Source organism: Oncorhynchus tshawytscha, linkage group LG19 (genome assembly GCF_018296145.1).
Source record: "Oncorhynchus tshawytscha isolate Ot180627B linkage group LG19, Otsh_v2.0, whole genome shotgun sequence".
Taxonomy (NCBI): Eukaryota; Metazoa; Chordata; class Actinopteri; order Salmoniformes; family Salmonidae; genus Oncorhynchus; species Oncorhynchus tshawytscha.
Window position 1 is genome coordinate 56,309,400 of NC_056447.1, and position 27,782 is coordinate 56,337,181.

Below are 27,782 nucleotides of genomic sequence, written 5' to 3' on the forward strand. Positions count from 1 at the left end.
ACAGTAGAGGTATTCTAGCCCCCTACACTGCTACAGTAGAGGTATTCTAGCCCCCTACACTGCTACAGTAGAGGTATCCTAGCCCCCTACACTGCTACAGTAGAGGTATTCTAGCCCCCTACACTGCTACAGTAGAGGTATCCTAGCCCCCTACACTGCTACAGTAGAGGTATCCTAGCCCCTACACTGCTACAGTAGAGGTATTCTAGCCCCTACACTGCTACAGTAGAGGTATCCTAGCCCCCTACACTGCTACAGTAGAGGTATCCTAGCCCCCTACACTGCTACAGTAGAGGTATCCTAGCCCCCTACACTGTTCTAGTAGAGGTATTCTAGCCCCTACACTGCTACAGTAGAGGTATCCTAGCCCCCTACACTGCTACAGTAGAGGTATCCTAGCCCCTACACTGCTACAGTAGAGGTATCCTAGCCCCCTACACTGCTACAGTAGAGGTATTCTAGCCCCCTACACTGCTACAGTAGAGGTATCCTAGCCCCTACACTGCTACAGTAGAGGTATCCTAGCCCCTACACTGTTCTAGTAGAGGTATCCTAGCCCCCTACACTGCTACAGTAGAGGTATCCTAGCCCCCACACTGTTATAGTAGAGTTATCCTAGTCAACCTATCCATCGTCAGCATCATTTCCTCCTGTCCCTCATACATCATTTGTTGTAATAATTGTCTGTGTTGTTTTGTTTTTGATATGTTTGTAGAGACTACCCAGCGACAGCCTCGGAGCAGACCAGCAGCATCAGACTCAGTTTGTGTAATGAACCATGGTGTTCCCACCACGATATGTCTGTCCCAAAATAAGACCCCCTCACCGCAACACCAACCCCCCACCTGATAATACATCAGCCTTGTTTGTTGTGTGTGTAAAATTAGTTTTAAATAATTGGGTGTTACAGTGGCAACCTGTACCTCACAGACTAAATGGCATCCTAATCCCTTTTAATAACCACATCTGATCAAAATTAGTGCACACCTAATAGGGAATAGAGTGCCATAGGGCTTTGGTCTAAAGTAGTGCACTATATAGGGAATAGGGTTCTATAGGGGTCTGGTCTAAAGTAGTGCACTATATAGGGAATAGGGTTCTATAGGGCTCTGGTCTAAAGTAGTGCACTATATAGGGAATAGGGTGCCATAGGGCTCTGGTCTAAAGTAGTGCACTACATAGGGAATAGGGTGCCATTTGGTTTTAAGATGCATCCTAACTCAGCATAGGGAGTGTTGTTGTCAAGCCTCATGTAGGTCAGTATCTGTCACTGGTTATTGTGCTGTAATGTACTGTAATGTTCTGTGCCTATTGTTGGTGTGTATGTGCCTAGTACCTGTTTATACACTTGTGTGTGCAAAAATTGTGTGTTAGAACTCCTAAATGTTTATTTTGAGTGATTATCAAATATTTGTGTGCTGCTTCTGTTTTAAAATAATAATAATAAACTGTTACTCAGATAAATTCTATCACCCCCCTTTCTCCAACAGATTATCTCTGTTCGTACGGTTCTATTCCCCAACAGATAATCTCTGTTCCTACGGTTCTATAACCCCCTTTCTCCAACAGATTATCTCTGTTCCTACGGTTCTATCACCCCTTTCCCCAACAGATTATCTCTGTTCCTACGGTTCTATCACCCTCTTTCTCCAACAGATTATCTCTGTTCCTACGGTTCTATCACCCCCTTTCCCCAACAGATTATCTCTGTTCCTACGGTTCTATCACCCCCTTTCCCCAACAGATTATCTCTGTTCCTACGGTTCTATCACCCCCTTTCCCAACAGATTATCTCTGTTCCTACGGTTCTATTCCCCAACAGATTATCTCTGTTCTGAGGGTTCTATCACCCCCTTTCTCCAACAGATTATCTCTGTTCCTACGGTTCTATCACCCTCTTTCCCCAACAGATTATCTCTGTTCCTACGTTTCTATCACCCCCTCTCTCCAACAGATTATCTCTGTTCCTACGGATTATCTATTCACCCTATCACTTTCTCCAACAGATTATCTCTGTTCCTACGGTTCTATCACCCTCTTTCCCCAACAGATTATCTCTGTTCCTATTCCCGATTATCTCTGTTCTAGGGTTCACCCCCCTTTCTCCAACAGATTATCTCTGTTCCTAAGTTCTATCACCCTCTTTCCCCAACAGATTATCTCTGTTCCTACGGTTCTATCACCCCTCTCTCCAACAGATTATCTCTGTTCCTACGGTTCTATCCCCCCTTTCCCCAACAGATTATCTCTGTTCCTACGGTTCTATCACCCCCTTTCTCCAACAGATTATCTCTGTTCAGATCACCCCTAACAGATTATCTCTGTTCCTTCTACGGTTCTATCACCCTCCCCAACAGATTATCTCTGTTCCTACGGTTCTATCACCCCCTTTCCCCAACAGATTATCTCTGTTCCTACGGTTCTATCACCCCCTTTCTCCAACAGATTATCTCTGTTCCTACGGTTCTATCACCCCCCTTTCCCCAACAGATTATTTCTGTTCCTACGGTTCTATCACCCTCTTTCTCCAACAGATTATCTCTGTTCCTACGGTTCTATCACCCTCTTTCTCCAACAGATTATCTCTGTTCCTACGGTTCTATCACCCTCTTTCTCCAACAGATTATCTGTTCCTAAGGTTCTATCACCCCCTCTCCCCAAAAGATTATCACTTATGTCAGCCAGACAGAAACCTATCAGTTCTTTACATCACCCGTAACAGATTATCTCTGTTCACTGTCATTGATCTCTGTTCCATAATAATAATTCTATTAACAGATTATCCTTTTGGTTCTGTTCTGTTCACCTATCACCCCTTTCCCCAACAGTTATCTCTGTTCCTAAATAAAAATCTCTGTTCCTACGGTTCTAATAACAGATTATCTCTTTCATTATACTTTTCTCTTATCTCTGTTCCTAGATCAAACAGATTATCTGTTCTGAAGGTTCTATCACCCCCTCTCCCCAAAAGATTATCACTTATGTCAGCCAGACGAAACCAAGTTAGTCTTTACATAGTAAAGTTGCACTGTCATTGTCACATAATAATAATTATTAGCCTTTTGGACTGTTTGCACCTGTGAAATAAAAAAATAATCCTTTCATTATACTTTCTGAGATAAAGTTAGGATTTAAATACTGTTTGTCCACATCGGAGACCAAACACACAACAAAAAAGTGCAATATAATTATTTCTAAAACACACCAGTCATTTCTTTGCTGTTGATCACTAAGCCAAGGCATTACATCTACCAGATTTGCTATTACAAAGCGGTCAGTTAAAAACCTACAACTGTGTTGTTTAAACAAATTCCACTTTAGGGCTAACTTCCTGATAGAAACATCAGTTACACACCTACAACTGTGTTGTTTAAACAAATTCCACTTTAGGGCTAACTTCCTGATAGAAATGTCACACACACATTTAGCCTATCAAGTATCAACACAAAATTGCAGTTGAACAACAATGTGTATATCTTTCTTATTCAATGTCATGGCTGTAGGTTGAAAATACCAATTAGCAACAGTAGGCCTATATTTTCCAACCAACATTTAAAAAAAAAAAATGTTTTTAAACTCTCAGCATGTGAGGGCACTTAATAGGTAAACCAACCTACTGTAAATAAAATCATAGCCAGAACACTGTCACTTCATCATAGTGGAAAAGTGCCTCTAATTTACTGAATCATACCAGGGGGAATTTGTTTAAACTAACATGAAAGACTAGTCAGTGTAGTCGTTCAGCTGTCAGTCAAATCAATAATCAGTAGTACAACATCTGAAAGCTTAGGCAGGCAAGGCAGTATAACAAACCCAAAAATGCATAGTGGATATCAATTCAAAAAAGTTGAAAATACAAAAAGAGTCCAAAACATTAGGAACACCTTCCTAATATTGCCCTCAGAACAGCCTCAAGTCTTCAGGGCACGACGGACTCTACAAGGTGTCGAAAGCGTTCCACAGGGATGCTGGCCACTGTTGACTCCAATGATTCCCACAGTTGTGTCCAGTTGGCTGGATGTCCTTTGGGTGGTGGACCAGTCTTGATACACACGGGGGAAACTGATGAGCGTGAAAAACCCAGAAGCGTTGCAGTTCTTGACACAAACTGGTGCGCCTGGAACCTACTTCCATACCCCTGTTCAAAGGCACTTCAATATTTTATCATCCTCAGAATGGCACACACACAATCCTCCCCTTCATCTACATTGATTGAAGTGGATTTAACAAGTGACATCAATAAGGGATCGTAGCTCTCACCTGGATTCACCTGGTCAGTCTATGTCATAGAAAGAGCAGGTGTTCCTAATGTTTTGTCCAAGCAGTGTAATTGGTTGTAAAAGCATCATTTGGTATCCCTTTTAGCTTGCAGGTATTATGTTTTATTACTTGTTATAAAGCATGTATATATAGCTTTATAATGTCTTATTATAAGGTTTATAATATGCTATGTTTCTGTGTAAAATGTACAACCCCACCTTTAAAATGGCTCTAAAGGACTGTTATTAGGTCACAATGAGATGATACTGAGACAACGCTGTATAAAGTCTTATAATTCATTATACCTGCAGGCTTTAAGTCCAGGGTTATTCCCCAGTTTACATCATTTGTAATATTAAATATGGTAATTACTGTTATTAAGGGACCAACATGTTTATGAAACCAACTACAAAAACACACTGCCCACTGACTGACAGCTTACGGAGATGTCGATGTGCTTCCTGACAGAACACAGCTGGACCAATGGCTGCCAATGGAACTCACTGAGCACAATGGGAGGAAACTATGGTGTCCAACATGGAACAAACAACAGGGTCATGTTCATTAGGCAGCAAAACGGAAGTAAACGGACTGAAACAAGGGAGGGACTTCTTGAAATTAATCCAATAAGTAACACGTTTTAAAAAATATTTTGAAACGTTTTCCGTTCCATCTCCTAATGAATACGACCCAGCAGTAATCCTTTATAACAATCATTAACCCAAACAAGCAGGAAACTATTGTGGTCCGTTTTTTTGTGAAACTCGAACAGTGTTTGGTTTGAACAGTGTACATTCTGTGTGTCTAGTTATTTGCAGGGTGTTCGTTCCCTTCAGTGATCGTTTCAACTGGTTTGTTATTTAGGGATTTCTGTGTATTTTTTCCTGAAAAGTTCTGAAACAGTTCAGTCAGAGTGTACATTTAAATAGTGAAAAAAAAAATAAACATTTTAAAACACATACGATTATTTTTCAATGAGTGTTGATTTATTTTTTGAAGAAAGTCAAAGATAGTAATTCATTGGTCCATCTTCATTTTATGTCGCCTTTTTACAGTCATTTTTTCATCACAATTTCATATTTCAGTGAGATCAATGTTTTCAGGCTGCCGTCCAATCCCATATCATATATTTCTTTGCATAGATAAACATACACAATGATATTGTAATATATTCTGCAAACTGTACGATCGCTTATCAGAATGCACACAGACAGACAGAGAGACAGACAGACAGACAGACACCATCAGAGGTGTCAAGGGCCATTCAAATTGGAAACATTTAAACAAGACAGGATTTGACAGAACACCTGCAGTATTTCAATGTAAACATAACCCCATAACATAGTGAAGACATTTACCGGTCATCCAATCCTTATAACACCTCTTATTACATGGCCTTCAAACATCAGTAATTATGACAAATATTACCCCTATAACCTTTAAATGGGACTGGTACACATATAGCATTCCACGGGGCCAGCGGATACAATATCAATATTGCACTGTATAACAGTATAGCCTGAATATGTGTCCCAAATGGTACCCTACTCCCTATATAGTGCACTACTTTAGACCAGAGCCCTATAGAACCCTATTCCCTATATAGTGCACTACTTTAGACCAGAGCCCTATAGAACCCGATTCCCTATATAGTGCACTACTTTAGACCAGAGCCCTATAGAACCCTATTCCCTATATAGTGCACTACTTTAGACCAGAGCCCTATAGAACCCTATTCCCTATATAGTGCACTACTTTAGACCAGAGCCCTATAGAACCCTATTCCCTATATAGTGCACTACTTTAGACAAGGGCCCTATAGAACCCTATTCCCTATATATAGTGCACTACTTTAGACCAGAACCCTATAGGACCCTATTCCCTATATATAGTGCACTACTTTTGACCAGAACCCTATTCCTTAAAAAGTATACTCCTTTTGACCAGAGCCCTATGAGACATGTGCCCTACAAAAGGGAATTAGGGGCACCATTTGGGACACAGAGGTGAGTGAGGGAGTCCAGGAGATTTGAGTGCTTTCTGTCAGTCAAGATCACTGCAATAAAAAAGGGGGCCAGTGACAGACTTGGAGAGATGGGACTACAGCACTGGCCTAGCATATACTTCAGGCCATCAATAGCCATGTTAATCAATGAGAATTTACACTGGCATGACAAGAGGAGAGGGAAGGGCCAAGAGGGGATATATATATATATAGGGCCCTAGGCATGGATCTATGTATCCTATGAATCAATCAGGAAGACAAACTGGGAAAGGACCAGTCGAAACTTTGAACTGCTCACTATGTTGTGGAATAATAGTGAAGACCTCAAAACTATGAAATAACACATATGGAATCATGAGGAGGCAGGGTGGCCTCGTGGTTGGACTAGTAATCGAAAGGTTGGAAGTTCAAATCCCCGAGCTGACAAGGTACAAATCTGTCGTTCTGCCCCTGAACAGGCAGTTAACCCACTGTTCCTAGGCCGTCATTGAAAATAAGAATTTGTTCTTAACTGACTTGCCTAGTTAAATAAAGATAAAAAATATAGCGCAGTTGCAAAAATCATCAAGCGCTATGATGAAACTGGCTCTCATGAGGAACCTGCCACAGGAAAGGAAGACGAGAGTTACCACTGCTGCAGAGGACAAGTTCATTAGAGTTACCAGCCTCAGATTGAGGCACAAATAAATGCTTCAGAGTTTAACTAACAGACACATCTCAACATTAACTGTTCATAGAAGACTGTGTGAATCAGGCCTTCATGGTTGAATTGCTGCAAAGAAAGCACTACTAAAGGACACCAATAATAATAATAAGAAGAGACTTGCTTGGGCCAAGAAACACGAGCGGAAATCTGTCCTTTGATCTGATTAGCCCAAATTTGATATTTTTGGTTCTAACCGCAATGTGAGACACAGAGTTTATGAACGTATGATCTCTGCATGTGTGGTTCCCACCGTGAAGCATGGAGGAGGAGATGTGATGGTGCTTTGCTGATGACACTGTCAGTGATTTACACTTAACCAGCATGGCTACCACTGCATTCTGCAGTGATACTCCCATCCCATCTGTTTTTCAAAAGGGCAATGACCCAAAACACACCTCCAGGCTGTGTAAGGGCTATTTGACCAAGAAGTAGAGTGATGGAGTGCTTTATCAAATGACCTGGCCTCCACAATCGCCCGACCTCAACGCAATTGAGAAGGTCTGAGATGAATTAGACCGCAGAGTGAAGGAAAAGCAGCCAACAAGTGTTCAACATATGTGGGAACTCCTTCAAGACTGTTGGAAAAGCATTCCTCATGAAGCTGGTTGAGAGAATGCCAAGAGTGTGCAAAGCTGTCATCAAGGCAAAGGTTGGCTACTTTGAAAAATCTAAAATAATATATTTTGTTTTAACACTTTTTTGGTTACTACATGATTCCATACGTGTTATTTCATAGTTTTGATGTCTTCACAAATTATTCTACAATGTAGAAAATAATAAAAAATATAGAAAAACCCTTGAATGAGTAGTAGGCATAGGCATCATGTATAGACTAACAGACTTGTGTATCCATCTCCCTGACCGGAATCATATCTGGACTGGGCTCGAGGAATGACAGCCTCTGTCACTGATCATACAAAACGACCCCGTCTCTAACGCCAGTTACAATGTTTATTTTGCCGTCTTACAGTCTGAATACAGACCTTTTGGCCGTATGTATCAAGTGTGTGCTGATCTAGGATCGGTTTTGTCTTTTAAAATGACTACAAGAATACGATTACATGGACTGTAGGTTTAGGGTCAATTCCAATTTTTAATTCCAGTCAATTCAGGATGTACATTGAAATTTCAATTCAATTCAATGCTTTTCAGTTAGGAACATTTGGAAATGGGGTTTACATTCTGAATTGATTAGAATTGATCCTAGATCAGCCCCTCCTACTCTGACAGGCTTTGTGAGTACGGCCTCTTGGATCAAAAAAGGGCAATGTGTCATAGATGGAAATAAAAATACATTACGAAGGCAGTTAGAATGTACCGGTCATACTGAACTTACACGTGCCTCACTTTGGCCAACAACAAAGCAATCATAACGGGGTTTGGCTATTTTGCTCAGACAGACACACCCACATACTTTACAACGTTCAGAATGTCCTCCTCCCAGATTTTCCCCTGAGGCTCATTCCCCATAGACTGGGTGATCATGATTCATACCCTATCATGTTACTCTCACGCCCCACAGTGAGCCGGGTGTCCTCTGCCATAGAGATAAAACAATAGACATTGGCTTCATATCAGCGGCACTAGCGGTCCGCGATCTTACCCAGGTACAGTCCTGATAACTTAGCTCAGACATGCTAGTTTCAAACTATAGTGTAGCTTGTTCTATCTCCATGTCCTCTGTAGACTCCTCTTCACCTGTCCTCACAGCACACAGTGCCATAGAGTGGCCAGCGCCACAGCCAATCACAAGAGGCCGGAGGGCAGGAATGGGCTGTGGTTCGCTGACATCTGTCTCGGAACCGTCCCCGCACATCCCATGTTCGTTCCACCCCCAAGAGAGCAGGCGACCCCCTGGAGAGGAGAGATGAGGAGAGGAGGGTAGAGGACACTGGTCAGTTAGAGATAACAAACAGGAGATAACTACCCTGTTCCCAGATCTGGATATGTTTGGCATGACAATGACCATAGGAGTTGGCAAGATAGCACAAACTGATCTGACCAGGCTAAGAGAAGACAGCACAAACTGATCTGGTGTGACCAGGCTAAGAGAAGACACCACAAACTGATCTGGTGTGACCAGGCTGAGAGATCACCAACTAGATCACCAACTGGTAAAAACAGTTGAGTGCAAAAACACTTCCCAACTATTTTGTGAACTGGTCAGTTGGACCAGACATCATATACTGGTCAGTTGGACCTGACATATACTGGTCAGTTGGACCAGACATCATATACTGGTCAGTTGGACCTGACATCATATACTGGTCAGTTGGACCAGACATATACTGGTCAGTTGGACCTGACATCATATACTGGTCAGTTGGACCTGACATCATATACTGGTCAGTTGGACCTGACATCATAGACTGGTCAGTTGGACCTGACATCATATACTGGTCAGTTGGACCTGACATCATAGACTGGTCAGTTGGACCTGACATCATATACTGGTCAGTTGGACCTGACATCATATACTGGTCAGTTGGACCTGACATCATATACTGGTCAGTTGGACCTGACATCACTAGATGGTTATACATCACTAGTTGGTTATACATCACTAGTTGGTTATACATCACTAGTTGGTTATACATCACTAGCTGGTTATACATCACTAGCTGGTTATACATCACTAGCTGGTTATACATCACTAGTTGGTTATACATCACTAGTTGGTAGTTGGTTATACATCAATAGCTGGTTATACAGCACTAGTTGGTTATACAGCACTAGTTGGTAGCTGGTTATACATCACTAGCTGGTTATACATCACTAGTTGGTTATACAGCACTAGTTGGTAGCTGGTTATACATCACTAGTTGGTAGTTGGTTATACAACACTAACTAGTTGGGAATACATCACTCGTTTCTCAGATGTTGCATGGCCAGGCAATGAGGATTACACATTTGCTCAACTAGAATAGGAAAAATGGTTGGGTATAAAACATTTAAAAAATCCAATGACTTCAAAGTAGTCTGTGTAGATTCAAATAGGCGAACACACACACACACACACAAACACCCACACCCACCCCTTGGGGGCTCAACGAAAGTTAAACACACACTGCCATTCAGCTCCAGACAGTCTCTGCACCTTTCCTCTTCTTCTCTGTTCCCTCTCAGACAGCTGGTAAAGGAGCTTGTTGGTTTAGTGGGTGTGGTCCGGACAGGGCTGCATCACCGTGGAGACACGTGCCATGGCAACACAGTTCGGTTAACTAATAGGCCCCGTTGTCATGGCAACACAGCTCACATCTTCAAGCGTTCCATCTACCCTTCCCAATGTTCTGTCTGTTTTCTGTTTCTTCCCCCATTTCTCTCTCCCTCCTTTCATCGATTGAATCCCTTTATCTCTCCATCTCCCTTATTTTTTCTGACCAATGGATCAAAAGCCTCTGGGTTCTGTGTCAGCAGAGAGAACAGATAAAACAAGTTGTCTCGGTCTCACAGCCCAAGATGTCTCCCAGACCAAGATGTCTCCCAGACCAAGATGTCTCCCAGACCAAGATGTGTCACAGACCAAGATGTCTCACAGCCCAAGATGTCTCCCAGAACAAGATGTCTCCCAGACCAAGATGTCTCCCAGAACAAGATGTCTCCCAGACCAAGATGTCTCCCAGACCAAGATGTGTCACAGACCAAGATGTCTCCCAGACCAAGATGTCTCCCAGACCAAGATGTCTCCCAGACCAAGATGTCTCCCAGACCAAGATGTCTCCCAGCAGGCAGCTTATGCCAGTGTGATATGACAACTAGGGCTGAGACCTCACCGTACCATATAATCAGCATACTTAGGTGTCAATACGATATGTATTGTAATTATCACAATTATACAGTACCAGTCAAAGGTTTGGACACATCTACTCATTCAAGGGTTTTCCTTTATTTTTAAAAACTATTTTATACATTGTAGAATAAAGTGAATATACTGAAGACATCAAAACCATGAAATAACACATCGAATCATGTAGTGACTAAAAAAAAATATATTTTATATTTGAGATTCTTCAAAGTAGCCACCCTTTGCCTTGATGACAGCTTTGCACAGTCTTGGTATTCTCTCAACCAGCTTCATGAGGAATGCTTTTCCAACAGTCTTGAAGGAGTTCCCACATATGCTGAGTGCTTGTTGGCTGCTTTTCCTTCTCTCTGTGGTCCAACTCATCCCAAACCATCTCAGTTGAGTTGAGTTCGGGGGATTGTGGAGGCCAGGTCATCTGATAAAGCACTCCATCAATCTCCTCCTTGGTCAAATAGCCCTTACACAGCCTGGAGGTGTGTTGTGTCATTGTTCTGTTGAAAACAAATGATAGTGGGATTAAGTACAAACCAGATGGGATGGCGTATCGCTGCAGAATGCGGTGTGCCTTGAATTCTAAATAAATCACAGACAGTGTCACCAGCAAAGCTTGTGTCCTTGAGTAGTGGTTTCTTTGCAGCAATTTGACCATGAAGGCCTGATTCACGCAGTCTCCTCTGAACAGTTGACGTTGAGATGTGTCTGTTACTTGAACTCTGTGAAGCATTTATTTGGGCTGCAATTTCTGAGGCTGGTAACTCTAATGAACATATCCTCTGCAGCAGAGGTAACTCTGGGTCTTCCATTCTTATGGCGGACCTCATGAGAAGCCAGTTTCATCATAGCGCTTGATGGTTTTTGCAACTGCACAAATTTTCCAGATAGACTGACCTTCATGTCTTAAAGTAATGATGGACTGTCGTTTCTCTTTGCTTATTTGAGCTGTTCTTGCCATAATATGGACTTGGTCTCTTACCAAATAGGGTTATCTTCTGTAAACCTGCCCTACCTTGTCACAACACAACTGATTGGCTCAAACGCCTTAAGGAAAGAAATTCCACAAATTAAAAACTTTTAACAAAGCACACCTGTTAATTGAAATGCATTCCAGGTGACTACCTCATGAAGCTGGTTGAGAGAATGCCAAAAGTGCGCAAAGCTGTCATCAAGGCAGCTACTTAGAAGAATCTCAAATAATAAAATATATTTTTGATTTGTTTAACACTTATTTGGTTATACAACACCTGCTTAAAACTCAAACACCTAGATCCCCTGAACGTAGCTCACTCTCTAACTCACACTCTCAAACACCTAGATCCCCTGAACACAGCTCACTCTCTAATTCACACTCTCAAACACCTAGATCCCCTGAACACAGCTCACTCTCTAACTCACACTCTCAAACACCTAGATCCCCTGAACACAGCTCACTCTCTAACTCACACTCTCAAACACCTAGATCCCCTGAACACAGCTCACTCTCTAACTCACACTCTCAAACACCTAGATCCCCTGAACACAGCTCACTCTCTAACTCACACTCTCAAACACCTAGATCCCCTGAACGCAGCTCACTCTCTAACTCACACTCTCAAACACCTAGATCCCCTGAACGCAGCTCACTCTCTAACTCACACTCTCAAACACCTAGATCCCCTGAACGTAGCTCACTCTCTAACTCACACTCTCAAACACCTAGATCCCCTGAACACAGCTCACTCTCTAATTCACACTCTCAAACACCTAGATCCCCTGAACACAGCTCACTCTCTAACTCACACTCTCAAACACCTAGATCCCCTGAACACAGCTCACTCTCTAATTCACACTCTCAAACACCTAGATCCCCTGAACACAGCTCACTCTCCAACTCACACTCTCAAACACCTAGATCCCCTGAACACAGCTCACTCTCTAACTCACACTCTCAAACACCTAGATCCCCTGAACGCAGCTCACTCTCTAACTCACACTCTCAAACACCTAGATCCCCTGAACACAGCTCACTCTCTAATTCACACTCTCAAACACCTAGATCCCCTGAACACAGCTCACTCTCCAACTCACACTCTCAAACACCTAGATCCCCTGAACACAGCTCACTCTCTAATTCACACTCTCAAACACCTAGATCCCCTGAACACAGCTCACTCTCCAACTCACACTCTCAAACACCTAGATCCCCTGAACACAGCTCACTCTCCAACTCACACTCTCAAACACCTAGATCCCCTGAACACAGCTCACTCTCTAATTCACACTCTCAAACACCTAGATCCCCTGAACACAGCTCACTCTCCAACTCACACTCTCAAACACCTAGATCCCCTGAACGCAGCTCACTCTCTAATTCACACTCTCAAACACCTAGATCCCCTGAACGCAGCTCACTCTCCAACTCACACTCTCAAACACCTAGATCCCCTGAACACAGCTCACTCTCTAATTCACACTCTCAAACACCTAGATCCCCTGAACACAGCTCACTCTCTAATTCACACTCTCAAACACCTAGATCCCCTGAACACAGCTCACTCTCTAATTCACACTCTCAAACACCTAGATCCCCTGAACACAGCTCACTCTCCAACTCACACTCTCAAACACCTAGATCCCCTGAACACAGCTCACTCTCTAATTCACACTCTCAAACACATAGATCCCCTTAAAACTTCTTGCGACTCTCAAACCCGGATCCGGGAGCGTAATCATCGCCTCAAACTAATTAGCATAACGCAGCGGACATATATCTTCCTATTCATGAAAATCACAAATGAAACATATTGAGACACAGCTTAGCCTTTTGTTAATCACACTGTCATCTCAGATTTTCAAAATATGCTTTACAGCCAACGCTAGACAAACATTCTCAAACACCTAGATCCCCTGAATGCAGCTCACTCTCCAGATCCCAATCACCTGAATTCTGATCACCTGTTCACACACCTGTATGTCATTATCACACACTATTTAGTTCAGTTCATTGCACCACATCATTGTGAGGTCTTGTTTGTTTTGTTACACATTCTATTCGGAGCTCTGTTCATTCCCATATTAGTCCTCCCGTGTATCATAGTTTTTTCCTCAATAACGTTTTTTGCTTATCAGATTTCCTGTCATCAACCTCTTGCCACATCTCCCAGACTATGTTATTAGCCTTTTCCCTGCCTGTACTGTTACCTTTTTGGATTCCCGGTGTATGACCTTCTGCCTGCCCCTGGACCCAGCTACCTGCCTCCTCCTGTGTATGACCTTCTGCCTGCCCCTGGACCCAGCTACCTGCCTCCTCCTGTGTATGACCTTCTGCCTGCCCCTAGACCCTGCTACCTGCCTCCTCCTGTGTATGACCTTCTGCCTGCCCCTGGACCCAGCTACCTGCCTCCTCCTGTGTATGACCTTCTGCCTGCCCCTGGACCCAGCTACCTGCCTCCTCCTGTGTATGACCTTCTGCCTGCCCCTGGACCCAGCTACCTGCCTCCTCCTGTGTATGACCCAGCTACCTGTCCCTGGACCCAGCTACCTGCCTCCTCCTGTGTATGACCTTCTGCCTGCCCCTGGACCCAGCTACCTGCCTCCTCCTGTGTATGACCCAGCTACCTGTCCCTGGACCCAGCTACCTGCCTCCTCCTGTGTATGACCTTCTGCCTGCCCCTGGACCCAGCTACCTGCCTCCTCCTGTGTATGACCTTCTGCCTGCACCTGGACCCAGCTACCTGCCTCCTCCTGTGTATGACCTTCTGCCTGCCCCTGGACCCAGCTACCTGCCTCCTCCTGTGTATGACCTTCTGCCTGGCCCTGGACCCAGCTACCTGCCTCCTCCTGTGGTCCTTTACAATAAACACCTGCTGCGCCCTGCGCTTGAAACCAGCTCTCTGCCTCCTCCTGTGGTCCTTTACAATAAACACCTGCTGTGCCCTGCGCTTGAAACCAGCTCTCTGTCTCCCCTCGTGTTCATTATAGGTTACTACATAATTCCATGTGTTATTTCATAGTTTTTATAACGTAGAAAATAGTTTAAAAAATAAAGAAAAACCCTTGAATGAGTTGAAACGTGTACTGGTACTGTATATGTATTGAGATTAAATGCTCCAAACAACTCTCTATACGTCTGCTGCAGAGCGGCAAGAGAGAGAAAATGAGTTTTAATGAGTTTTGATCAGTCATGTAAAAATAAAAAAGGTGTTGAAAACATGGCTCACTATTTAAAAAGAAGACGGAAAAAAAAAAAAGAGTTTTCGTGCAGATACAGCCGACTCGCGCTAGCTGACGAAATTATTATTAAATACATTAGCCAGTATCTGTAATATCGTCCAAAATAATATGTCGATATGTAACTATCGACCCCCCCCTCCATCAATAATGACAACCTGTCAGGATTCTAAGCCAACATGGCCACTGCTGTGCACACATCCAGTACATAGTGTATTAGGTACACCACCCCGTTCACGCTCCTACAGACAGTGAGTCACGTGGCCGTGGCTCGCTATAGAAAGCAGGCAGACAGGCATCGAGGCATTCAGTTACTGTTGGATTTAACATTAGAACGGGCAAAACTAGTAACCTAAGCGACTGAGTGTGATCGTCGGTGCCAGGCGCACCGGTTCCAGAATATCAGAAACGGCCTCCTGGGCTTTTCACGTACGACAGTGTCTAAGGGTTTATAGAGAATGGCATGACAAAGAGAAAAACAACCATCCAGTCAGCGGCAGTCCTGTGGGTGAAAACAGCTCGTTGACGAGAGGTCGAAGGTCAATGGCAAGAATGGTGCACGCTAAAAAGCCCGGCCACAAACAGATAACAAATAACAGCGCAGTACAACAGCGGTGTACAGAACGACATCTCGGAACGCACAACTCGCCGCTACTTGTCAGGGATGGGTTATTGCAGCAGACGACCACGAACACCTATGTGAGAATGCTGTTCATTCAGCGCAGCGTTCAACACCATAGTGCCCTTTGAGCTCATCACTAAGCTAAGGATCCTGGGACTAAACACCTCCCTCTGCAACTGGATCCTGGACTTCCTGTGGTAAGGGTAGGTAACAACACATCCGCCGCGCTGATCCTCAACACAGGGGCCCCTCAGGGGTGTGTGCTCAGTCCCCTCCGATACTCCCTGTTCACTGCATGGCCAGGCATGACTCCAACACCTTCATTAAGTTTTCCGATGACACAACAGTGGTGTCAACGGTACGGGCTGATGGAAGTGGTGTCAACGGTACAGGATGGTGGAGGTGGTGTCAACGGTACGGGCTGATGGAGGTGGTTTCAACGGTACAGGCTGGTGGAGGTGGTGTTATGGTGTCAACGGTACGGGCTGGTGGAGGTGGTGTCAACGGTACAGGATGGTGGAGGTGGTGTCAACGGTACAGGCTGGTGGAGGTGGTGTCAACGGTATAGGCTGGTGGAGGTGGTGTTATGGTGTCAACGGTACAGGCTGGTGGAGGTGGTGTCAACAGTATAGGCTGGTGGAGGTGGTGTCAACGGTACAGGCTGGTGGAGGTGGTGTCAACGGTACAGGCTGGTGGAGGTGGTGTCAACGGTACGGGCTGATGGAGGTGGTGTTAACGGTACAGGCTGGTGGAGGTGGTGTTATGGTGTCAACGGTACAGGCTGGTGGAGGTGGTGTCAACGGTACGGACTGGTGGAGGTGGTGTTAACGGTACAGGCTGGTGGAGGTGGTGTTATGGTGTCAACGGTACAGGCTGGTGGAGGTGGTGTTATGGTGTCAACGGTACAGGCTGGTGGAGGTGGTGTCAACGGTACGGGCTGGTGGAGGTGGTGTCAACGGTACAGGCTGGTGGAGGTGGTGTCAACGGTACAGGCTGGTGGAGGTGGTGTCAACGGTATAGGCTGGTGGAGGTGGTGTCAACGGTACAGGCTGGTGGAGGTGGTGTCAACGGTATAGGCTGGTGGAGGTGGTGTCAACGGTACAGGCTGGTGGAGGTGGTGTTATGGTGTCAACGGTACAGGCTGGTGGAGGTGGTGTCAACGGTATAGGCTGGTGGAGGTGGTGTCAACGGTACAGGCTGGTGGAGGTGGTGTTAACGGTACAGGCAGGTGGAGGTGGTGTTATGGTGTCAACGGTATAGGCTGGTGGAGGTGGTGTCAATGGTACAGGCTGGTGGAGGTGGTGTCAACGGTACAGGCTGGTGGAGGTGGTGTCAACGGTATAGGCTGGTGGAGGTGGTGTTATGGTGTCAACGGTACAGGCTGGTGGAGGTGGTGTCAACGGTATAGGCTGGTGGAGGTGGTGTCAACGGTACAGGCTGGTGGAGGTGGTGTTATGGTGTCAACGGTACAGGCTGGTGGAGGTGGTGTCAACGGTATAGGCTGGTGGAGGTGGTGTCAACGGTACAGGCTGGTGGAGGTGGTGTCAACGGTACAGGCAGGTGGAGGTGGTGTTATGGTGTCAACGGTATAGGCTGGTGGAGGTGGTGTCAATGGTACAGGCTGGTGGAGGTGGTGTTATGGTGTCAACGGTACGGGCTGGTGTGATGGTGTCAACGGTACAGGCTGGTGGAGGTGGTGTCAACGGTATAGGCTGGTGGAGGTGGTGTTATGGTGTCAACGGTACAGGCAGGTGGAGGTGGTGTTATGGTGTCAACGGTACAGGCTGGTGGAGGTGGTGTCAACGGTACAGGCTGGTGGAGGTGGTGTCAACGGTACAGGCTGGTGGAGGTGGTGTCAACGGTACAGGCTGGTGGAGGTGGTGTCAACGGTATAGGCTGGTGGAGGTGGTGTTATGGTGTCAACGGTACGGGCTGATGGAAGTGGTGTCAACGGTACAGGATGGTGGAGGTGGTGTCAACGGTACGGGCTGATGGAGGTGGTTTCAACGGTACAGGCTGGTGGAGGTGGTGTTATGGTGTCAACGGTACGGGCTGGTGGAGGTGGTGTCAACGGTACAGGATGGTGGAGGTGGTGTCAACGGTACAGGCTGGTGGAGGTGGTGTCAACGGTATAGGCTGGTGGAGGTGGTGTTATGGTGTCAACGGTACAGGCTGGTGGAGGTGGTGTCAACAGTATAGGCTGCTGGAGGTGGTGTCAACGGTACAGGCTGGTGGAGGTGGTGTCAACGGTACAGGCTGGTGGAGGTGGTGTCAACGGTACGGGCTGATGGAGGTGGTGTTAACGGTACAGGCTGGTGGAGGTGGTGTTATGGTGTCAACGGTACAGGCTGGTGGAGGTGGTGTCAACGGTACGGACTGGTGGAGGTGGTGTTAACGGTACAGGCTGGTGGAGGTGGTGTTATGGTGTCAACGGTACAGGCTGGTGGAGGTGGTGTTATGGTGTCAACGGTACAGGCTGGTGGAGGTGGTGTCAACGGTACAGGCTGGTGGAGGTGGTGTCAACGGTACAGGCTGGTGGAGGTGGTGTCAACGGTACAGGCTGGTGGAGGTGGTGTCAACGGTATAGGCTGGTGGAGGTGGTGTCAACGGTACAGGCTGGTGGAGGTGGTGTCAACGGTATAGGCTGGTGGAGGTGGTGTCAACGGTACAGGCTGGTGGAGGTGGTGTTATGGTGTCAACGGTACAGGCTGGTGGAGGTGGTGTCAACGGTATAGGCTGGTGGAGGTGGTGTCAACGGTACAGGCTGGTGGAGGTGGTGTTAACGGTACAGGCAGGTGGAGGTGGTGTTATGGTGTCAACGGTATAGGCTGGTGGAGGTGGTGTCAATGGTACAGGCTGGTGGAGGTGGTGTCAACGGTACAGGCTGGTGGAGGTGGTGTCAACGGTATAGGCTGGTGGAGGTGGTGTTATGGTGTCAACGGTACAGGCTGGTGGAGGTGGTGTCAACGGTATAGGCTGGTGGAGGTGGTGTCAACGGTACAGGCTGGTGGAGGTGGTGTTATGGTGTCAACGGTACAGGCTGGTGGAGGTGGTGTCAACGGTATAGGCTGGTGGAGGTGGTGTCAACGGTACAGGCTGGTGGAGGTGGTGTCAACGGTACAGGCAGGTGGAGGTGGTGTTATGGTGTCAACGGTATAGGCTGGTGGAGGTGGTGTCAATGGTACAGGCTGGTGGAGGTGGTGTTATGGTGTCAACGGTACGGACTGGTGTGATGGTGTCAACGGTACAGGCTGGTGGAGGTGGTGTCAACGGTATAGGCTGGTGGAGGTGGTGTTATGGTGTCAACGGTACAGGCAGGTGGAGGTGGTGTTATGGTGTCAACGGTACAGGCTGGTGGAGGTGGTGTCAACGGTACAGGCTGGTGGAGGTGGTGTCAACGGTACAGGCTGGTGGAGGTGGTGTCAACGGTACAGGCTGGTGGAGGTGGTGTCAACGGTATAGGCTGGTGGAGGTGGTGTTATGGTGTCAACGGTACAGGCTGGTGGAGGTGGTGTCAACGGTACAGGCTGGTGGAGGTGGTGTCAACGGTATAGGCTGGTGGAGGTGGTGTTATGGTGTCAACGGTACGGGCTGGTGTGATGGTGTCAACGGTACAGGCTGGTGGAGGTGGTGTCAACGGTATAGGCTGGTGGAGGTGGTGTCAACGGTACAGGCTGGTGGAGGTGGTGTCAACGGTACGGGATAGTGACGGTGGTGTTATGGTGTCAACGGTACGGGCTGTTGGAGGTGGTGTTATGGTGTCAACGGTACGGGCTGGTGGAGGTGGTGTCAACGGTACAGGCTGGTGGAGGTGGTGTCAACGGTATAGGCTGGTGGAGGTGGTGTCAACGGTATAGGCTGGTGGAGGTGGTGTTATGGTGTCAACGGTATAGGCTGGTGACGGTGGTGTTATGGTGTCAACGGTACGGGCTGTTGGAGGTGGTGTTATGGTGTCAACGGTACGGGCTGGTGGGGGTGGTGTCAACGGTATAGGCTGGTGGAGGTGGTGTCAACGGTATAGGCTGGTGGAGGTGGTGTTATGGTGTCAACGGTATAGGCTGGTGGAGGTGGTGTTATGGTGTCAACGGTATAGGCTGGTGGAGGTGGTGTTGTGGTGTCAATGGTATAGGCTGGTGGAGGTGGTGTTATGGTGTCAACGGTACGGGCTGGTGGAGGTGGTGTCAACGGTACGGGCTGGTGGATGTGGTGTCAACGGTACAGGCTGGTGGAGGTGGTGTTATGGTGTCAACGGTACAGGCAGGTGGAGGTGGTGTTATGGTGTCAACGGTACAGGCTGGTGGAGGTGGTGTCAACGGTACAGGCTGGTGGAGGTGGTGTCAACGGTACAGGCTGGTGGAGGTGGTGTAAACAGTATACGCTGGTGGAGGTGGTGTCAACGGTACAGGCTGGTGGAGGTGGTGTCAATGGTACAGGCTGGTGGAGGTGGTGTTATGGTGTCAACGGTACGGGCTGGTGTGATGGTGTCAACGGTACAGGCTGGTGGAGGTGGTGTCAACGGTACAGGCTGGTGGAGGTGGTGTCAACGGTATAGGCTGGTGGAGGTGGTGTCAACGGTACAGGCTGGTGGAGGTGGTGTCAACGGTACGGGATAGTGACGGTGGTGTTATGGTGTCAACGGTACGGGCTGTTGGAGGTGGTGTTATGGTGTCAACGGTACGGGCTGGTGGAGGTGGTGTCAACGGTACAGGCTGGTGGAGGTGGTGTCAACGGTACAGGCTGGTGGAGGTGGTGTCAACGGTATAGGCTGGTGGAGGTGGTGTTATGGTGTCAACGGTATAGGCTGGTGGAGGTGGTGTTATGGTGTCAACGGTACGGGCTGGTGGAGGTGGTGTTATGGTGTCAACGGTATAGGCTGGTGGAGGTGGTGTTGTGGTGTCAACGGTATAGGCTGGTGGAGGTGGTGTCAACGGTACAGGCTGGTGGAGGTGGTGTCAACGGTATAGGCAGGTGGAGGTGGTGTCAACGGTACAGGATGGTGGAGGTGGTGTCAATGGTACGGGCTGGTGGAGGTGCTGTCAACGGTACAGGATGGTGGAGGTGGTGTTATGGTGTCAACGGTACGGGCTGTTGGAGGTGGTGTTATGGTGTCAACGGTACGGGCTGGTGGAGGTGGTGTCAACGGTACAGGCTGGTGGAGGTGGTGTCAACGGTACAGGCTGGTGGAGGTGGTGTCAACGGTACAGGCTGGTGGAGGTGGTGTCAACGGTACAGGCTGGTGGAGGTGGTGTCAACGGTACAGGCTGGTGGAGGTGGTGTCAACGGTATAGGCTGGTGGAGGTGGTGTTATGGTGTCAACGGTACAGGCTGGTGGAGGTGGTGTCAATGGTACAGGCTGGTGGAGGTGGTGTTATGGTGTCAACGGTACGGGCTGGTGTGATGGTGTCAACGGTACAGGCTGGTGGAGGTGGTGTCAACGGTATAGGCTGGTGGAGGTGGTGTTATGGTGTCAACGGTACAGGCAGGTGGAGGTGGTGTTATGGTGTCAACGGTACAGGCTGGTGGAGGTGGTGTCAACGGTACAGGCTGGTGGAGGTGGTGTCAACGGTACAGGCTGGTGTTATGGTGTCAACGGTACAGGCTGGTGGAGGTGGTGTCAACGGTACAGGCTGTTGGAGGTGGTGTCAACGGTACAGGCTGGTGGAGGTGGTGTCAACGGTATAGGCTGGTGGAGGTGGTGTTATGGTGTCAACGGTACGGGCTGGTGTGATGGTGTCAACGGTACAGGCTGGTGGAGGTGGTGTCAACGGTATAGGCTGGTGGAGGTGGTGTCAACGGTACAGGCTGGTGGAGGTGGTGTCAACGGTACGGGATAGTGACGGTGGTGTTATGGTGTCAACGGTACGGGCTGTTGGAGGTGGTGTTATGGTGTCAACGGTACGGGCTGGTGGAGGTGGTGTCAACGGTACAGGCTGGTGGAGGTGGTGTCAACGGTATAGGCTGGTGGAGGTGGTGTCAACGGTATAGGCTGGTGGAGGTGGTGTTATGGTGTCAACGGTATAGGCTGGTGACGGTGGTGTTATGGTGTCAACGGTACGGGCTGTTGGAGGTGGTGTTATGGTGTCAACGGTACGGGCTGGTGGGGGTGGTGTCAACGGTATAGGCTGGTGGAGGTGGTGTCAACGGTATAGGCTGGTGGAGGTGGTGTTATGGTGTCAACGGTATAGGCTGGTGGAGGTGGTGTTATGGTGTCAACGGTATAGGCTGGTGGAGGTGGTGTTGTGGTGTCAATGGTATAGGCTGGTGGAGGTGGTGTTATGGTGTCAACGGTACGGGCTGGTGGATGTGGTGTCAACGGTACAGGCTGGTGGAGGTGGTGTTATGGTGTCAACGGTACAGGCAGGTGGAGGTGGTGTTATGGTGTCAACGGTACAGGCTGGTGGAGGTGGTGTCAACGGTACGGGCTGGTGGAGGTGGTGTCAACGGTACAGGCTGGTGGAGGTGGTGTCAACAGTATACGCTGGTGGAGGTGGTGTCAACGGTACAGGCTGGTGGAGGTGGTGTCAATGGTACAGGCTGGTGGAGGTGGTGTTATGGTGTCAACGGTACGGGCTGGTGTGATGGTGTCAACGGTACAGGCTGGTGGAGGTGGTGTCAACGGTACAGGCTGGTGGAGGTGGTGTCAACGGTATAGGCTGGTGGAGGTGGTGTCAACGGTACAGGCTGGTGGAGGTGGTGTCAACGGTACGGGATAGTGACGGTGGTGTTATGGTGTCAACGGTACAGGCAGGTGGAGGTGGTGTTATGGTGTCAACGGTACGGGCTGGTGGAGGTGGTGTCAACGGTACAGGCTGGTGGAGGTGGTGTCAACGGTACAGGCTGGTGGAGGTGGTGTCAACGGTATAGGCTGGTGGAGGTGGTGTTATGGTGTCAACGGTATAGGCTGGTGGAGGTGGTGTTATGGTGTCAACGGTACGGGCTGGTGGAGGTGGTGTTATGGTGTCAACGGTATAGGCTGGTGGAGGTGGTGTTATGGTGTCAACGGTACAGGCTGGTGGAGGTGGTGTTGTGGTGTCAACGGTATAGGCTGGTGGAGGTGGTGTCAACGGTACAGGCTGGTGGAGGTGGTGTCAACGGTATAGGCAGGTGGAGGTGGTGTCAACGGTACAGGATGGTGGAGGTGGTGTCAATGGTACGGGCTGGTGGAGGTGCTGTCAACGGTACAGGATGGTGGAGGTGGTGTTATGGTGTCAACGGTACGGGCTGGTGTGATGGTGTCAACGGTACAGGCTGGTGGAGGTGGTGTCAACGGTACGGGCTGGTGGAGGTGGTGTCAACGGTGGGATAGTGACGGTGGTGTTATGGTGTCAACGGTACGGGCTGTTGGAGGTGGTGTTATGGTGTCAACGGTACGGGCTGGTGGAGGTGGTGTCAACGGTACAGGCTGGTGGAGGTGGTGTCAACGGTACAGGCTGGTGGAGGTGGTGTCAACGGTACAGGCTGGTGGAGGTGGTGTCAACGGTACAGGCTGGTGGAGGTGGTGTCAACGGTATAGGCTGGTGGAGGTGGTGTTATGGTGTCAACGGTACAGGCTGGTGGAGGTGGTGTCAACGGTACAGGCTGTTGGAGGTGGTGTCAACGGTACAGGCTGGTGGAGGTGGTGTCAACGGTATAGGCTGGTGGAGGTGGTGTTATGGTGTCAACGGTACGGGCTGGTGTGATGGTGTCAACGGTACAGGCTGGTGGAGGTGGTGTCAACGGTATAGGCTGGTGGAGGTGGTGTCAACGGTACAGGCTGGTGGAGGTGGTGTCAACGGTACGGGATAGTGACGGTGGTGTTATGGTGTCAGCGGTGGGCTGTTGGAGGTGGTGTTATGGTGTCAACGGTACGGGCTGGTGGAGGTGGTGTCAACGGTACAGGCTGGTGGAGGTGGTGTCAACGGTATAGGCTGGTGGAGGTGGTGTCAACGGTATAGGCTGGTGGAGGTGGTGTTATGGTGTCAACGGTATAGGCTGGTGACGGTGGTGTTATGGTGTCAACGGTACGGGCTGTTGGAGGTGGTGTTATGGTGTCAACGGTACGGGCTGGTGGGGGTGGTGTCAACGGTATAGGCTGGTGGAGGTGGTGTCAACGGTATAGGCTGGTGGAGGTGGTGTTATGGTGTCAACGGTATAGGCTGGTGGAGGTGGTGTTATGGTGTCAACGGTATAGGCTGGTGGAGGTGGTGTTGTGGTGTCAATGGTATAGGCTGGTGGAGGTGGTGTTATGGTGTCAACGGTACGGGCTGGTGGAGGTGGTGTCAACGGTACGGGCTGGTGGAGGTGGTGTCAACGGTACGGGCTGGTGGAGGTGGTGTCAACGGTACAGGCTGGTGGAGGTGGTGTTATGGTGTCAACGGTACAGGCAGGTGGAGGTGGTGTTATGGTGTCAACGGTACAGGCTGGTGGAGGTGGTGTCAACGGTGGGCTGGTGGAGGTGGTGTCAACGGTACAGGCTGGTGGAGGTGGTGTCAACAGTATAGGCTGGTGGAGGTGGTGTCAACGGTACAGGCTGGTGGAGGTGGTGTCAACGGTACAGGCTGGTGGAGGTGGTGTCAATGGTACAGGCTGGTGGAGGTGGTGTTATGGTGTCAACGGTACGGGCTGGTGTGATGGTGTCAACGGTACAGGCTGGTGGAGGTGGTGTCAACGGTACAGGCTGGTGGAGGTGGTGTCAACGGTATAGGCTGGTGGAGGTGGTCAACGGTACGGGCTGGTGGAGGTGGTGTCAACGGTGCGGGATAGTGACGGTGGTGTTATGGTGTCAACGGTACGGGCTGTTGGAGGTGGTGTTATGGTGTCAACGGTACGGGCTGGTGGAGGTGGTTTCAACGGTACGGGCTGGTGGAGGTGGTGTCAACGGTACGGGCTGGTGGAGGTGGTGTCAACGGTATAGGCTGGTGGAGGTGGTGTTATGGTGTCAGCGGTACGGGCTGGTGGAGGTGGTTTCAACGGTACGGGCTGGTGGAGGTGGTGTCAACGGTACAGGCTGGTGGAGGTGGTTTCAACGGTATAGGCTGGTGGAGGTGGTTTCAACGGTATAGGCTGGTGGAGGTGGTGTCAACGGTACAGGCTGGTGGAGGTGGTGTTATGGTGTCAACGGTATAGGCTGGTGGAGGTGGTGTCAACGGTATAGGCTGGTGGAGGTGGTGTTATGGTGTCAACGGTATAGGCTGGTGGAGGTGGTGTTATGGTGTCAACGGTACGGGCTGGTGGAGGTGGTGTTGTGGTGTCAATGGTATAGGCTGGTGGAGGTGGTGTCAACGGTACAGGCTGGTGGAGGTGGTGTCAACGGTATAGGCTGGTGGAGGTGGTGTCAACGGTATAGGCTGGTGGAGGTGGTGTTATGGTGTCAACGGTACAGGATGGTGTAGGTGGTGTCAATGGTACGGGCTGGTGGAGGTGGTGTCAACGGTACAGGATGGTGGAGGTGGTGTCAACGGTACAGGCTGGTGGAGGTGGTGTCAACGGTACAGGCTGGTGGAGGTGGTGTCAATGGTACACGCTGGTGGAGGTGGTGTTATGGTGTCAACGGTACGGGCTGGTGTGATGGTGTCAACGGTACAGGCTGGTGGAGGTGGTGTCAACGGTACAGGCTGGTGGAGGTGGTGTTATGGTGTCAACGGTACGGGCTGTTGGAGGTGGTGTTATGGTGTCAACGGTACGGGCTGGTGGAGGTGGTGTCAACGGTACAGGCTGGTGGAGATGGTGTCAACGGTACGGGCTGGTGGAGGTGGTGTCAACGGTACGGGCTGGTGGAGGTGGTGTTATGGTGTCAACGGTACAGGCTGGTGGAGGTGGTGTCAACGGTACGGGCTGGTGGAGGTGGTGTCAACGGTATAGGCTGGTGGAGGTGGTGTTATGGTGTCAACGGTACAGGCTGGTGGAGGTGGTGTCAACGGTACGGGCTGGTGGAGGTGGTGTCAACGGTATAGGCTGGTGGAGGTGGTGTCAACGGTACAGGCTGGTGGAGGTGGTGTCAACGGTACAGGCTGGTGGAGGTGGTGTCAACGGTACAGGCTGGTGGAGGTGGTGTCAACGGTAAAGGATGGTGGAGGTGGTGTCAACGGTACAGGCTGGTGGAGGTGGTGTCAACGGCACAGGCTGGTAGAGGTGGTGCGGGAATGTCAATGGGTGTACCTAATAAACTGGCCTGAGTAAAAGTGGAGCGTAGAAAATAAATTGTTCCACGTTTGCTTGTTAAAATGTGTTATCTTAAGATGAATGGATTTAAACTAAGTTGCTCTGGATAAGAGCGTCTGCTAAATGATTAAATGTAATGTAAATGTATGACGAGAGAAGAGAAGAGAACCTCAGGTGTGGTGCTTTGTTCATTCAAGGACACACTCCCCACACCGGAACACACAAATACAGAACCCCGCTACGAACGTTGCCGTGGCAACTAAGTGCATAGTTTGTACATCCTGTTCCACAATATATATCCTGTCCAAGAACACACAAAAAGAAAACATGACAGAGAGAGGAGAGCGAGAGAGACACACACTCGACACAAAATCTAAAATTCCTTAATTCAGCAGCATCGTCAAGACACATTGGCCAGTCTACATTTGAACATTAGTAAGAGACCTAATGAGCCAATTGGAAGCTGGGGATGAGTAGGTGACCGTGATGGTATGAGGGCCAAATTGGGAATTTTGCCAGGAAACCAGGTTTAACACCCCTACTCTAACAATAAGTGCCATGGGATCTTTAGTGACCTGAATCAGGACACCCGTTTAATGCTCCATCCTAAACACTGCATCTTACACAGGGCAATGTCCCCAATCACTGTCCTGGGGCATTGGAAAATAATTTTTTTAGACCAGAGGAAAGAGTGCCTCCTACTGGCCCTCCAACAGCACTTCCAGCAGCATCTGGTCTCCCATCCAGGAACTGACCAGGACCAACCCTGCTTAGCTTCAGAGGCAAGCCAGCAATGGGATGCAGGGTGGTATGCTGCTGGCAACCATGAGGAGAAGCTCTGTAATATCATGGCACCATATTCCACATTTTGAGCGCTACATTTTACCAGGAACCATGGGGTCAAAAGTATTGTAGTACACTATATAAAAAGGAACAGTTTACCATTTGGGAGACAGCCATTGAAAATCCAATGACAACAATGACAACTAACATCTCTCTAATAGGATCCCTATGGTTCTCTCTCCAACTAACATCTCCTCTCTAATAGGATCCCTATGGTTCGCTCTCCGACTAACATCTCCTCTCTAATAGGATCCCTATGGTTCTCTCTCCAACTAACATCTCCTCTCTAATAGGATCCCTATGGTTGTCTCTCCAACTAACATCTCCTCTCTAATAGGATCCCTATGGTTCTCTCTCCAACTAACATCTCCTCTCTAATAGGATCCCTATGGTTCTCTCTCCAACTAACATCTCTCTAATAGGACGCGGCTGATGCTCCCAAACCTAAGTCTACGTCTCAAATATCTCTCCCATCTCCCAAAATTTGCACTTGTTCACTTCCCTTCACAGACTTGAAAGGAACTGAAATGTGATGGAACCTCCCTCTAGTCTAGCCCATGTTGTTTCCACTGATCCAAAATGCTTTTAAATTTGTGTGGAGTAACGGACGAGTGAACACTTCAGGAGGAAAGCGACCAACCAGAGTCCATGTTTCCTCTCCCTAGCACACTCTGGTACCACCACAGTGAACACTTCAGGAGGAAAGCGAACCAACCAGAGTCCATGTTTCCCCTCCCTAGCACACTCTGGTACCAACACAGAGGCAGAAGAAACTGGGTCAGTGTTCAAACTTTAATGCCGCAGGAATCTTCTGCTTTCAAAAGGGTTTAGCTGTGCCTCTGTCTCTGTCTGGGCTGGTGGTGCGTATGGGATGAGCGACTAGGATAAATATTAGACAAAGAGGAGGGAGGACAGAAATTAAATCGCTTAAATTTTTTACTTTTTTTTTTTAAAGACATCCTCAGCAAGCCAAAACCATTTCAAAATACTGAAAAGACGTATTTAATAATGAATTGAAAGCACTAACTTGTTTACAGTGCATTCAGAGAGTATTCAGACTTTTCCCACATTTTGTTACGTTAATTTTTTTTTTAAAGAATCTCAATCTACACAAAGTTCCCAATAACGACAAAGCGAAAACAAAGCGAAAACTAAAACACCTTATTTACATAAGTATTCAGACCCTTTTGCTATG

General features: G+C 48.5%; 2 protein-coding genes across 4 annotated transcripts in view; one reads left to right on the plus strand and one right to left on the minus strand.

The window, feature by feature from the left end:
• LOC112218949 (potassium voltage-gated channel subfamily C member 1-like) overlaps positions 1-1,064 on the plus strand; it is a 52,172-nt gene extending 51,108 nt beyond the window's left edge. Inside the window, exon 6 of the mRNA XM_042301941.1 lies at positions 716-1,064. Coding sequence (XP_042157875.1) covers positions 716-849 — 134 coding nt within the window. The 3' untranslated portion in view covers positions 850-1,064. The remainder of the gene's footprint in view (positions 1-715) is intronic.
• Positions 1,065-8,040: 6,976 nt separating this feature from the next.
• The window catches only part of sergef (secretion regulating guanine nucleotide exchange factor), a 51,294-nt gene continuing 31,552 nt past the window's right edge, over positions 8,041-27,782 (minus strand). For 2 of the 3 annotated variants that reach the window (XM_024416818.2, XM_024416817.2), the window contains one exon: positions 8,041-8,825. In XM_024416818.2, the coding sequence (XP_024272586.1) occupies positions 8,718-8,825 (108 nt within the window). In that variant the 3' untranslated portion in view covers positions 8,041-8,717. Of the gene's footprint in view, positions 8,826-11,228; positions 11,268-27,782 lie in introns of those variants that run through there. The other variant, XM_024416819.2, reaches the window with a different exon arrangement.